Here is a 14,579-nt window from a genome sequence, read left to right as displayed (position 1 = left end):
AATAAATACAAAATAATAATAAAAAATATAAAGGGATATCTACTATTCTATATGAAAGATGATCATAAAAAACCAAGAGCTCAAAAAAAGGAAAGATATAGATATACAATCCTAAGACGTTTGTCATTTGGAAATAGGTATTCATATGTAAATAGAACAATAACAGTTGTAAAGTAAGTCAGAGCAGACCTGTATGCCGCTTTAAAACTGTATCTTAGTTACTGTAATGCAGTTACCCATACTTGAACTCTGTGGCAGTCCGTTCAGCGCATCACGCCTCTCCAGGCAAACCAATCAGTGGACAGGAAAGGCGGGCGTTGGCGCTGTCACTGCACAAAACGTAAACGCGGAAAAACACTCAGATGGACACGAGAAATTACCAATGAAACGGCAGCATTGACTTAGTACGCTTCCTTCATTGGTGCATTTCAAAGGGCGGGTTCTGAAGTAGAACCTGCACAGAAAGATAGGAGAGAGGTACATTGGTGAACGATCTCTACTTTACTGTACTTGTGTATGTTTTAACCGTCTATACAGTAGTGATAATTACTATAACAGGTCAGGGTGTTTTTTTTGTTAGCCTATATATGGCATGTTTTGTGCGCAGAGATCTTCGTTAAGCTCGCTATCTGCAGCCTGTTATTAACGTAACGTTACCTTATAGCTACAGACAGAAGTTTGGTTGTAGCGTTCGGGATAACTTGGTGAAGCCAGTCGGTGTGGATATATTGTTTTAATTAACTAGACACACAGATGGCAACCAAGTAACATTAGCTAACTGTGAGATGGAGGAATAACAGCATGACGAGGGAATATATGCGGAAACGAAGTCCACATCCATCTGCAGGAATCACAAAGAGATGAGGAATAACGTTATCTGAAATAAAGCCCTGTTTTTAAACCTCTCAGACGAGTAACCTTATCTAAAATGAATACCAGATGAAATTACTGTAATTTTCAATAACCGAAAGCGATCTCTCTTCCTGCACCGTCTCCCCCTGGCCGACAGATGTCGCTGTTGTAACGTCACAGCCACTCCGTTTATGAGCCAATCAGATCATGACTAAGGACCCGTCGTCATGCAGCAGCAGCCAATGAAAGGGCAGGAGAGCGGGTCCAGGGGCGGGGCTGAGGTTGGGGTGGTAAAGCGGAAGGCTGAGAGAGATGACCCTGCCTTCCCATCTCCTCCCCCGTCTCCTCCCAGCCCTCTTCCTATCTTCCTGTTTCCATCTGAACTGGTGTTCTACTCTGATCAGAGGAGTTCCCACAGGAGAGTCCTGACTCTCTACAACCCTTACATCTTCACCATCAGATTCAAGAGTAAGAACCATACCTACCTCTGACCTCCAACCCCTGACCTGTTGTGAACGTCTCTGTATTCTATGGTAGAGGCAGAGAGCAGCCTGAGAGCCAAGTCCTGCATCAACCTTTAACCCCTGACCTCTAACCTCTGACATCTCTCTCTATAGTGTTGTGTACAGCCCCATCTCTGTATTCAGTGGCGGAGGCAGAGGGCAGTGTCAGAGCCAAGTCCTGTGTTGACCTGTGAGTATCATTAAGCATAATCCAAATACAACACACTGTATGTAGTGCTTATGACGGCTCTATAAAGCCTTTATAAGTTGTTATTGGCTTTATTTGGAATAGCAGAGAGTTGAAATGACGCCCTGTTCCCTGGCCTTTGTAGTGCAGTACTGTTAACCAGGGCCTTTATAGGGCAGTACTGTTGACCAGGGCCTTTATAGGGCAGTACTGTTGACCAGGGCCTTTATAGGGCAGTACTGTTGACCAGGGCCTTTATAGGGCAGTACTGTTGACCAGGGCCTTTATAGGGCAGTACTGTTGACCAGGGCCTTTATAGGGCAGTACTGTTGATCAGGGCCTTTATAGGGCAGTACTGTTGACCAGGGCCTTTATAGGGCAGTACTGTTGACCAGGGCCTTTATAGGGCAGTACTGTTGACCAGGGCCTTTATAGGGCAGTACTGTTGACCAGGGCCTTTATAGGGCAGTACTGTTGACCAGGGCCTTTATAGTGCAGTACTGTTGACCAGGGCCTTTATAGGGCAGTACTGTTGACCAGGGCCTTTATAGGGCAGTACTGTTGACCAGGGCCTTTATAGGGCAGTACTGTTGACCAGGGCCTTTATAGGGCAGTACTGTTGACCAGGGCCTTTATAGGGCAGTACTGTTGACCAGGGCCTTTATAGGGCAGTAATGTTGACCAGGGCCTTTGTAGTGCAGTACTGTTGACCAGGGCCTTTATAGGGCAGTACTGTTAACCAGGGCCTTTATAGGGCAGTACTGTTGACCAGGGCCTTTATAGGGCAGTACTGTTGACCAGGGCCTTTATAGGGCAGTACTGTTGACCAGGGCCTTTATAGGGCAGTACTGTTAACCAGGGCCTTTATAGGGCAGTACTGTTGACCAGGGCCTTTATAGGGCAGTACTGTTGACCAGGGCCTTTATAGGGCAGTACTGTTGACCAGGGCCTTTATAGGGCAGTACTGTTAACCAGGGCCTTTATAGGGCAGTACTGTTAACCAGGGCCTTTATAGGGCAGTACTGTTAACCAGGGCCTTTATATGGCAGTACTGTTGACCAGGGCCTTTATAGGGCAGTACTGTTGACCAGGGAATGTAGGGCTCTAAAAGGAAATAAGGTGCCATTTTGGACACAACCTGAGACTTCCTGTCCTCTGACCTGACTTCCTCTTTCTCCCCACAGAGTGGTGCGTCACCAAGATGTGTCCCCCCGCCACTGGGGAAGGAGAGATCGGTTCCGCCTGGAGGTGTCGGGGGGAGGGAAGGGGGCGAATCGGGAGGTGTGGGCTGAGCTCAGGGGAGGAGAGGCCACTGCCCAGAATCAACCCACTAGCCCCCCGAGACTCCTCCCTCCCTCTCTCGCCTCTCTACCTTACTTCACATTGCCCCAGAAAGGTGAGTCACTTAGTTAGCCCTCCATACAGGGGGAGAGAGGACACCCCCCAGCATAGACCCACTGACTCACCCCTCCCTCCCTCCCTCCCTCCCCCTGTCTCTCAACCTCTACCTACATACTCCTCCGTTAGATCTACAGGCACCCTGACGAGATTTCTCCTTCCTGAGGAAATGGTCACATCTCAGTCAACATGTATCATCTCTCTCCCCTTAAAGAAACAGTCACATCTCAGTCAACATGTATCATCTCTCTCCCCTTAAAGAAACAGTCACATCTCAGTCAACATGTATCAACTCTCTCCCCTTAAGGAAACAGTTACATCTCAGTCAACATGTATCATCTCTCTCCCCTTAAAGAAACAGTCACATCTCAGTCAACATGTATCAACTCTCTCCCCTTATAAAAACAGTTACATCTCAGTCAACATGTATCATCTCTCTCCCCTTATAGAAACAGTTACATCTCAGTCAACATGTATCAGCTCTCTCCCCTTATAGAAACAGTTACATCTCAGTCAACATGTATCATCTCTCTCCCCTTAAAGAAACAGGCACATCTCAGTCAACATGTATCATCTCTCTCTCCCCTCTAGTTCGGAGACTGTCCCAGTTTGCAGTGTCGGTGGTGATGGGTGTGGTGTGTGTTGCTTTCTTAATGCTCCCCCTCCACTCTGAGCCCAACAACTTGGTTCCTAGCTATGCCCATGTGACTGTCACACAGAAATTGGTGTGCGCCTACACACTGGGTAAGACATCTGTGCGCGTGTGTGTGTGTGTGTGTGTGTGTGTGTGCGCGCGTGTGTGTAACTCTTATTTATTTGTCTCTAAGGTCTGCTCACCATGGTGTTTCTACGGTAACCAGAAGAGGAGATGATGTTTCCATGGAGATTCAGACCAAGATCCCCCCCCCCCCCCCCCCCCCCCGTTCATTCCCCAGACCAATCTGATGTGTTCTAGGGGCCAACAGTGCTGATATGTCCAACAGGGCTGATATGTTCTAGGGACCAACAGGGCTGATATGTCCAACAGGGCTGATATGTCCAACAGGGCTGATATGTTCTAGGGACCAACAGGGCTGATATGTCCAACAGGGTTGATATGTTCTAGGGGCCAACAGGGCTGATATGTTCTAGGGGCCAACAGGGCTGATATGTTCTAGGGACCAACAGGGCTGATATGTTCTAGGGACCAACAGGGCTGATATGTTCTAGGGGCCAACAGGGCTGATATGTTCTAGGGGCCAACAGGGCTGATATGTTCTAGGGGCCAACAGGGCTGATATGTTCTAGGGACCAACAGGGCTGATATGTTCTAGGGGCCAACAGGGCTGATATGTTCTAGGGACCAACAGGGCTGATATGTTCTAGGGACCAACAGGGCTGATATGTTCTAGGGACCAACAGGGCTGATATGTTCTAGGGGCCAACAGGGCTGATATGTTCTAGGGGCCAACAGGGCTGATATGTTCTAGGGGCCAACAGGGCTGATATGTTCTAGGGGCCAACAGGGCTGATATGTTCTAGGGACCAACAGGGCTGATATGTTCTAGGGGCCAACAGGGCTGATATGTTCTAGGGACCAACAGGGCTGATATGTTCTAGGGACCAACAGGGCTGATATGTTCTAGGGACCAACAGGGCTGATATGTTCTAGGGGCCAACAGGGCTGATATGTTCTAGGGGCCAACAGGGCTGATATGTTCTAGGGGCCAACAGGGCTGATATGTTCTAGGGGCCAACAGCGCTGAAATGTGAAACTGCATGTAAAGCATACATATAAACAAGTGTAAACAAACATACATGTACACTAACATACATACAGTCCATTCAGAAAGTATTCAGACCCCTTGACTTTTCCCCCATTTTGTTGCGTTACAGCCTTGTTCTAAAATGGATTAAATAGACCCCCCCCCCTCATCAATCTACACACAATACCCCATAATGAGAAAGCAAAACCATGTTTTTGGACATTTTTACAAAAAATATAAACAATTTAAATGGAAATATCACATTTACATCAGTATTCAGACCCTTTACTCAGTACTTTGTTGAAGCATCTTGGGTATGACGCTACAAGCTTGGCACACCTGTATTTGGGGAGTTTCTCCCATTCTTCTCTGCAGATCCTCTCAAGCTCTGTCAGGTTGGATGGGGAGCGTCGCTGCACAGCTATTTTCAGGTCTCTCCAGAGATGTTCGATCGGGTTCAAGTCCGGGCTCTTGTGCTTAGGGTCGTTGTCCTGTTGGAAGGTGAACCTACACCCCAGTCTGAGGTCCTGAGCGCTCTGGAGCAGGTTTTCATCAAGGATCTCTGTACTTTGCTCCGTTCATCTTTCCCTCGATCCTGACTAGGCTCCCAGTCCCTGCAGCTGAAAAACATCCCCACAGCATGATGCTGCCACCCCCATGCTTCACCGTAGGGATGGTGCCTTGTTTCCTCCAGACGTGACGCTTGGCATTCAGGTAAAATAGTTCAATCTTGGTTTCATCAAACTAGAACATCTTGTTTCCTTGAGTCCTTTAGGTGCCTTTTGGCAAACTCCAAGCGGGGTGTCATGTGCCTTTAACTGATGAGTGGCTTCTGTTTGGCCACTACCATAAAGGCCTGATTGGTGGAGTGCTGCAGAAGATTGTTGTCCTTCTGGAAGGTTCTCCCATCTCCACAGAGGAACTTTAGAGCTCTGTGACCATTGGGTTCTTGGTCACCTCCCTGACCAAGGCCCTTCTCCCCTGATTGCTCAGTTTGGCCGGGAGGCCAGCTCTAGGAAGAGTCTTGGTGGTTCCAAACTTCTTCCATTTAAGAATGATGGAGGCCACTGTGTTCTCGGGGACCTTCAATGCTGCAGAAATGTTTTGGTCCCCTTCCCCAGATCTGTGCCTCGACACAATCCTGTCTCGGAGCTCTATGGACACTTCCTTCGACCTCATGGCTTGGTTTTTGCTCAGACATCCACTGTCAACTGTGGGACCTTATATAGACAGGTGTGCCTTTCCAAATCATGTCCAATCAATTGACTTTACCACAGGTGGACTCCAACCAAGTTGTAGAAACATCTCAAGGATGATCAATGGAAACAGGATGCACCTGAGCTCAATTTCGAGTCTCAGCAAAGAGTCTGAATACTTATTTACATAAGGTACTTCTGTTTTTATTTTTTATAAAAATAAAAATGTTTTCGCTTCGTCATTATGGGGTATTGTTTGTATATTGCTGAGGATTTGTATTTATGTAATCCATTTTAGAATAAGGCTGTAACGTAACAAAATGTGGAAAATGTCAAGGGGTCTGAATACTTTCCAAATGCACTGTATGTAGGTTAGGGAGTTAGAGTTATTGATATGTAGGGTTAGAGTTGACTGCATTCAAAACCATGTCTGAGGATTTCACAATTTTCCAAACAACACTTGACAAGTACTCTTCCAAAGGAGACTACATTGAAAACCAAAAAAGGAGCAATAACATTTGAATCGATGGAATTGAGGACATAAAGACTGAAACTTGGTATGACACAGAACTCAAGGCCAAGAAACTCCTGGCAGAGCAAACTAGACGCTAAACTCATCGAGATGTAGAGGGCGCATAGAAATTGGTTTTTCTTCCCGATGCCCAGATTTAGGTCTCTCTTGTCGTGATGTGTGTTTTGGCCTTTCATTTTTAACCCCGTCCCCGCGGAGGCCTTTTGCCTTTTGGTTAGGTCGTCATTGTAAATAAGAATTTGATCTTAACTGACTTGCTTCGTTAAATAAAGGTTAAATAAATAAAATAAAGATCTATAGTGATGAAACTGGTTCAAAGATATTGATGAAATTCTCAGGAGAGCCAAGTGCCTGAAGGGAACTAAAATCTCCATAAAAAAAAGGAACTGCTGCCACGACTAATTGAAGAAGTTTCTGTGTTTCACCTCATGACCATTACCACACATTGCCAACTGTCTTAACCCTCTGAAGTCTTCAGTGGTGTTAGGTGGACTGTGTCAATGTGCCTTCTATAGGAAGTGCACCCCTATTGATGAAACGAACACCAATGTATAGTTGTATTGGACATGTGAGGCATACACTTGTTTCTGTTCCACTCAGACTGTGTATCTCTTTAAATTGGGCAAGATATCAACCCTGATAACATGGTCTTTAACCCATTAGATATTAATGAAGCGAACAATAAATATAATGATTGTGTTGATCCAGATTAAAAAATCTATCACTTGTGATTACTATAATGTTACGCAGATTAACAACACGTACAGCAGTGTATCTAATTCCAAGACAAGATTATTTTCTACCTTTCATTTGGATGTTCACAGTCTTCCTAAAAATCACAACCACCTTCAATTTTCTCTCAGTCATGAATGTTCCATTGTTGCCCTTTTCAGAAACCTGGTTGCCTGAAGAGACAATCTTTATGACGTCTCCTTATAATGCTGTTCACCACTGGAGAACATCAAGAGTGGGAGGAGGAGGGTCTATATTTGTTCAGAAATGTTTTCAATTCTTTGTGAGAGAGGATCGTGGACTTACGCTTGATAACATTGATGTTGAATCTCTTCATAGAAATTCCCTCGTGTTCATTTGTTGGTGGTCAAAAAGTGGTAGTTGGATGCATCTATCGGCCACCCGACTCTGGGTATTTTCATTGATATCCTTGCATTAACCTTGGGTTTGATTAATATTGAAGATAAAATGTGTTTTATATTGGGTGATTACAGCATAAATGTCTTTGAAAGTGAGAACATCTCACTGATATCTAATGTTTTAAATACTTTATCCATCATCTATCTGTGTCCCCTGACGTATAATCCCACTACACTGACCAGTTAACCTGTGTCCCCTGACATATAATCCCACTACACTGACCAGTTAACCTATATCCCCTCATCTATAATCCCACTACACTGACCAGTTAACCTGTGTCCCCTGACGTATAATCCCACTAGACTGACTAGTTAACCTGTGTCCCCTGACGTATAATCCCACTACACTGACCAGTTAACCTGTGTCCCCTCATCTATAATCCCACTACACTGACCAGTTAACCTGTGTCCCCTGACGTATAATCCCACTACACTGACCAGTTAACCTGTGTCCCCTGACGTATAATCCCACTACACTGACCAGTTAACCTGTGTCCCCTGACGTATAATCCCACTACACTGACCAGTTAACCTATATCCCCTCATCTATAATCCCACTACACTGACCAGTTAACCTGTGTCCCCTGACGTATAATCCCACTACACTGACTAGTTAACCTGTGTCCCCTGACGTATAATCCCACTACACTGACCAGTTAACCTGTGTCCCCTCATCTATAATCCCACTACACTGACCAGTTAACCTGTGTCCCCTGACGTATAATCCCACTACACTGACCAGTTAACCTGTGTCCCCTGACGTATAATCCCACTACACTGACCAGTTAACCTATATCCCCTCATCTATAATCCCACTACACTGACCAGTTAACCTGTGTCCCCTGACGTATAATCCCACTACACTGACCAGTTAACCTGTGTCCCTTGACATATAATCCCACTACACTGACCAGTTAACCTGTGTCCCCTGACGTATAATCCCACTACACTGACCAGTTAACCTGTGTCCCCTCATCTATAATCCCACTACACTGACCAGTTAACCTGTGTCCCCTGACGTATAATCCCACTACACTGACCAGTTAACCTGTGTCCCCTGACGTATAATCCCACTACACTGACCAGTTAACCTGTGTCCCCTGACGTATAATCCCACTACACTGACGAGTTAACCTGTGTCCCCTCATCTATAATCCCACTACACTGACCAGTTAACATGTGTCCCCTGACGTATAATCCCACTACACTGACCAGTTAACCTCTTAGAGCTCTAGGGGCGCTATTTCATTTTTGGATAAAAAACGTTCCCGTTTTAAGCGCGATATTTTGTCACGAAAAGATGCTCGACTATGCATATTCTTGACAGTTTTGGAAAGAAAACACTCTGAAGTTTCAGAATCTGCAAAGATTTTGTCTGTAAGTGCCCCAGAACTCATTCTACAGGCGAAACCAAGATGATGCATCACCCAGGAATTAGCAGAATTTCTGAAGCTCTGTTTTCCATTCTCTCCTTATATGGCTGTGATTGCGCAAGGAATGAGCCTACACTTTCTGTCGTTCGCCCAAGGTCTTAGCAGCATTGTGACGTATTTGTAGGCATATCATTGGAAGATTGGCCATAAGAGACTACATTTTCCAGAGGTCCGCCCGGTGTCCTTTGTCTAAATTTGTGCGTAATCTTCAGGTGCGGTCATTTTCTCCTGGGATTCAGGAGAGAAAGCATGTATCCAAGAACGATGTATCAATGAAGAGATATGTGAAAAACACCTTGAGGCTTGATTCTAAAAAACGTTTGCCATGTTTTCAGTCGATATTATGGAGTTAATTTGGAAAAAAGTTTGCGTTTTGAGGACTGAATTTATGGATTTTTTTTGGTAGCCAAATGTGATGTATAAAACGGAGCTATTTCTAATACACAAGGAATCTTTTTGGAAAAACTGAGCATCTGCTATCTAACTGAGAGTATCCTCATTGAAAACATCAGAAGTTCTTCAAAGGTAAATGATTTTATTTGAAGGCTTTTATGTTTTTGTTAATGTTGCGTGCTGGATGCTAACGCTAATGCTAACGCTAAATGCTAACGCGAAATGCTAACTCTAGCTAGCTACTTTTACACAAATGATTGTTTTCCTATGGTTGAGAAGCATATTTTGAAAATCTGAGATGACAGTGTTGTTTACAAAAGGCTAAGCTTGAGAGATGGCATATTTATTTCATTTCATTTGCGATTTTCATAAATAGTTAACGTTGTGTTATGCTAATGAGCTTGCTGATAGATTTACACAATCCTGGATACAGGGGTTTTTTCATAGCTAAACGTGACGCAGAAAACGGAGCGATTTGTCCTAAACAAATAATCTTTCAGGAAAAACTGAACATTTGCTATCTGAGAGTCTCCTCATTGAAAACATCTGAAGTTCTTCAAAGGTAAATGATTTTTTTGAATGCTTTTCTGTTTTTTTGTGTAAATGTTGCCAGCTGAATGCTAATGCTAAATGCTACGTTAGCCATCAATACTGTTACACAAATGCTTGTTTTGCAATGGTTGAGAAGCATATTTTGAAAATCTGAGATGACAGTGTTGTTAACAAAAGGCTAAGCTTGAGAGATGGCATATTTATTTCATTTCATTTGCGATTTTCATGAATAGTTAACGTTGCGTTATGGTAATGAGCTTGAGTCTGTATTCACGAACCCGGATCCGGGATGGGGAGATCAGAAAGGTTAACCTGTGTCCCCTGACGTATAATCCCACTAGACTGACCAGTTAACCTGTGTCCCCTGACGTATAATCCCACTACACTGACCAGTTAACCTGTGTCCCCTGACGTATAATCCCACTACACTGACCAGTTAACCTGTATCCCCTGACGTATAATCCCACTACACTGACCAGTTAACCTGTATCCCCTGACGTATAATCCCACTACACTGACCAGTTAACCTGTGTCCCCTGACATATAATCCCACTACACTGACCAGTTAACATGTGTCCCCTGACGTATAATCCCACTACACTGACCAGTTAACCTGTATCCCCTGACGTATAATCCCACTACACTGACCAGTTAACCTGTGTCCCCTGACGTATAATCCCACTACACTGACCAATCTATCTGCCACCCTTGTTGGTAATACTTTGACTAATTCTTGGAATGATGTGGCTAATGCAGGTATACTTTATACTGACCACTTTCTAATTGTCCACTTCTCTTTGGCAGCTGGAAATGAATAGCGGCATTAAATAAGTCATTGTGAGCGCTGTAAGATGTCAATTGATATTTCATGGGAAACTGTTTATAATCAGGCCGATGTGGAGTCTGCTTACCAGACTTTTCTCACATCTTTCAATGCTGTATTTCTGCTCTGCATTAGTTAAACCATGTAAGAGCAGCAGATGGTTCTGGAAACCTCACTTAACCTCTTAGGCGCTATTTCATTTTTGGATAAAAAACGTTCCCGTTTTAAGCGCGATATTTTGTCACGAAAAGATGCTCGACTATGCATATTCTTGACAGTTTTGGAAAGAAAACACTCTGAAGTTTCAGAATCTGCAAAGATTTTGTCTGTAAGTGCCCCAGAACTCATTCTACAGGCGAAACCAAGATGATGCATCACCCAGGAATTAGCAGAATTTCTGAAGCTCTGTTTTCCATTCTCTCCTTATATGGCTGTGATTGCGCAAGGAATGAGCCTACACTTTCTGTCGTTCGCCCAAGGTCTTAGCAGCATTGTGACGTATTTGTAGGCATATCATTGGAAGATTGGCCATAAGAGACTACATTTTCCAGAGGTCCGCCCGGTGTCCTTTGTCTAAATTTGTGCGTAATCTTCAGGTGCGGTCATTTTCTCCTGGGATTCAGGAGAGAAAGCATGTGTCCAAGAACGATGTATCAATGAAGAGATATGTGAAAAACACCTTGAGGCTTGATTCTAAAAAACGTTTGCCATGTTTTCAGTCGATATTATGGAGTTAATTTGGAAAAAAGTTTGCGTTTTGAGGACTGAATTTATGGATTTTTTTTGGTAGCCAAATGTGATGTATAAAACGGAGCTATTTCTAATACACAAGGAATCTTTTTGGAAAAACTGAGCATCTGCTATCTAACTGAGAGTATCCTCATTGAAAACATCAGAAGTTCTTCAAAGGTAAATGATTTTATTTGAAGGCTTTTATGTTTTTGTTAATGTTGCGTGCTGGATGCTAACGCTAATGCTAACGCTAAATGCTAACGCGAAATGCTAACTCTAGCTAGCTACTTTTACACAAATGATTGTTTTCCTATGGTTGAGAAGCATATTTTGAAAATCTGAGATGACAGTGTTGTTTACAAAAGGCTAAGCTTGAGAGATGGCATATTTATTTCATTTCATTTGCGATTTTCATAAATAGTTAACGTTGTGTTATGCTAATGAGCTTGCTGATAGATTTACACAATCCTGGATACAGGGGTTTTTTCATAGCTAAACGTGACGCAGAAAACGGAGCGATTTGTCCTAAACAAATAATCTTTCAGGAAAAACTGAACATTTGCTATCTGAGAGTCTCCTCATTGAAAACATCTGAAGTTCTTCAAAGGTAAATGATTTTTTTGAATGCTTTTCTTTTTTTTTGTGTAAATGTTGCCAGCTGAATGCTAATGCTAAATGCTACGTTAGCCATCAATACTGTTACACAAATGCTTGTTTTGCAATGGTTGAGAAGCATATTTTGAAAATCTGAGATGACAGTGTTGTTAACAAAAGGCTAAGCTTGAGAGATGGCATATTTATTTCATTTCATTTGCGATTTTCATGAATAGTTAACGTTGCGTTATGGTAATGAGCTTGAGTCTGTATTCACGAACCCGGATCCGGGATGGGGAGATCAGAAAGGTTAAAAAAACAAGTTGGATAAAAAGTTTCTCACAAATCCCTCTCGCTTGAACTCTGCAAATTACCAAAAGTATAAGAACAATCCACAAAAAATATATTTTACAAACAAATTCCAAGAATCCTTAACTAATATAAAGTCAACTTTGAAAATCATCAATCAACTGTTGACTAAGAAAAAGGCATCTACAACTATTCCATCTCAATGTCTTGTGGGAAGTAAGACCTATAGTGATCCTGATGTTATTTCATAGCAATGTAAAACCTTTTTGTAAATGTGGGTTTCTCTCTGTCAAAGAAATGAGAGAAAACTGATAGAAATCCCCAGGATTACATTAAGGGGACATTTCCCTTCTCTGCTTCAGTTTGGTCCTCCTGATGTAATGGAGGTGATGGAGGTCATTGCTAATTTAGAGATCTCAGCAGCAGGTCGTGATGAGATTGGTGCCTCTTTGGTGGAATCAATGTCTTCCTCGATCACTGAACCTCTAACGTATATCTTCACCAAATCAATGCAAACTGGTATTGTTCCTAAAGATTTGAAAATTGTCAAAGTTAAATCTGTGGATTCAAGATCCTTTATAAACTATCGCCCTACCATGTGTTTCTAAAAGCTGGTGTATAAGAGATGTTAAAACATTTTAATCACCACTGTATTCTATATGAGCACCAATATGGTTTTCACAAAAACTACTCCACAGATATGTCTCTTTTGCAACTTGTAGATCAAATCTTTACAGCCCTTAACAACAATGAATACGCTCTTGGCATCTTTTTAGATTTATCCAAAGCCTTTGACACGGTTGGTCATTAAATATTACCTTCTAAATTGCATTATTATGTTTTTCATGATTAAACACATAATTGGTTATAGTTATGTTTATGATAGAGAACAATTTGTTTATACAAATGGCTTGGCATCTACCAGGGCCAAGACAACTGGACCGTTGTTATTCCTAATCTATATCAATAACCTGACTGCTGGGTCTACTACCATACTAATCTATATCAATAACCTTACTGCTGGGTCTTCTACCATACTAATCTATATCAATTACCTGACTGCTGGGTCTTCTACCATACTAATCTATATCAATAACCTTACTGCTGGGTCTTCTATCATACTAATCTATATCAATAACCTTACTGCTGGGTCTTCTACCATACTAATCTATATCAATAACCTTAATGCTGGGTCTTCTACCATACTAATCTATATCAATAACCTTACTGCTGAGTCTTCTACCATACTAATCTATATCAATAACCTTACTGCTGGGTCTTCTATCATACTAATCTATATCAATAACCTTAATGCTGGGTCTTCTACCATACTAATCTATATCAATAACCTTACTGCTGGGTCTTCTACCATACTAATCTATATCAATAACCTTACTGCTGGGTCTTCAATGGATTCTACCAGGTCCCAGACAGTTTACCTAAACCCTTTAATGGATTCTTCCAGGTCCCAGTTTACCTAAACCCTTCAATGGATTCTACCAGGTCCCAGTTTACCTAAACCCATAAATGGATTCTCCCAGGTCCCAGTTTACCTAAACCCTTCAATGGATTCTTCCAGGTCCCAGACAGTTTACCTAAACCCTTTAATGGATTCTTCCAGGTCCCAGACAGTTTACCTAAACCCTTTAATGGATTCTTCCAGGTCCCAGTTTACCTAAACCCTTCAACGGATTCTACCAGGTCCCAGTTGACCTAAACCCTTCAATGGATTCTTCCAGGTCCCAGACAGTTTACCTAAACCCTTCAATGGATTCTTCCAGGTCCCAGTTTACCTAAACCCTTTAATGGATTCTTCCAGGTCTCAGTTTACCTAAACCCTTCAATGGATTCTTCCAGGTCCCAGTTTACCTAAACCCTTCAATGGATTCTTCCAGGTCCCAGACAGTTTACCTAAACCCTTTAATGGATTCTTCCAGGTCCCAGTTTACCTAAACCCTTCAATGGATTCTTCCAGGTCCCAGACAGTTTACCTAAACCCTTTAATGGATTCTTCCAGGTCCCAGTTTACCTAAACCCTTCAATGGATTCTTCCAGGTCCCAGACAGTTTACCTAAACCCTTTAATGGATTCTTCCAGGTCCCAGACAGTTTACCTAAACCCTTTAATGGATTCTCCCAGGTCCCAGTTTACCTAAACCCTTCAATGGATTCTTCCAGGT

The 14,579-nt window shown here is 42.8% G+C and overlaps 1 protein-coding gene and 1 long non-coding RNA gene across 2 annotated transcripts; one reads left to right on the top strand and one right to left on the bottom strand.

Annotated features, from left to right (window-relative positions):
• The first annotated feature begins 483 nt into the window (after positions 1 to 483).
• LOC110500810 (motile sperm domain-containing protein 1) lies at positions 484 to 4,874 on the top strand. The gene is made up of 5 exons (XM_021578344.2): positions 484 to 1,320; positions 1,470 to 1,545; positions 2,727 to 2,938; positions 3,532 to 3,684; positions 3,768 to 4,874. The coding sequence occupies exons 1-5, from the start codon at positions 1,080 to 1,082 to the stop codon at positions 3,794 to 3,796; spliced, it is 711 nt and encodes a 236-aa protein (XP_021434019.2). The 5' UTR covers positions 484 to 1,079; the 3' UTR covers positions 3,797 to 4,874.
• Positions 4,875 to 7,680: 2,806 nt separating this feature from the next.
• On the bottom strand, positions 7,681 to 10,360 carry LOC118942976. The gene is made up of 3 exons (XR_005038700.1): positions 10,255 to 10,360; positions 7,882 to 8,784; positions 7,681 to 7,752 (listed from the first exon to the last, which is right to left on the bottom strand). It is a non-coding gene; the product is annotated as an uncharacterized LOC118942976 (long non-coding RNA).
• Positions 10,361 to 14,579: the final 4,219 nt, after the last annotated feature.

Source organism: Oncorhynchus mykiss, chromosome 21 (assembly GCF_013265735.2).
Source record: "Oncorhynchus mykiss isolate Arlee chromosome 21, USDA_OmykA_1.1, whole genome shotgun sequence".
NCBI classification, from domain to species: Eukaryota; Metazoa; Chordata; class Actinopteri; order Salmoniformes; family Salmonidae; genus Oncorhynchus; species Oncorhynchus mykiss.
This window is presented reverse-complemented; position numbering and strand designations above follow the sequence as displayed.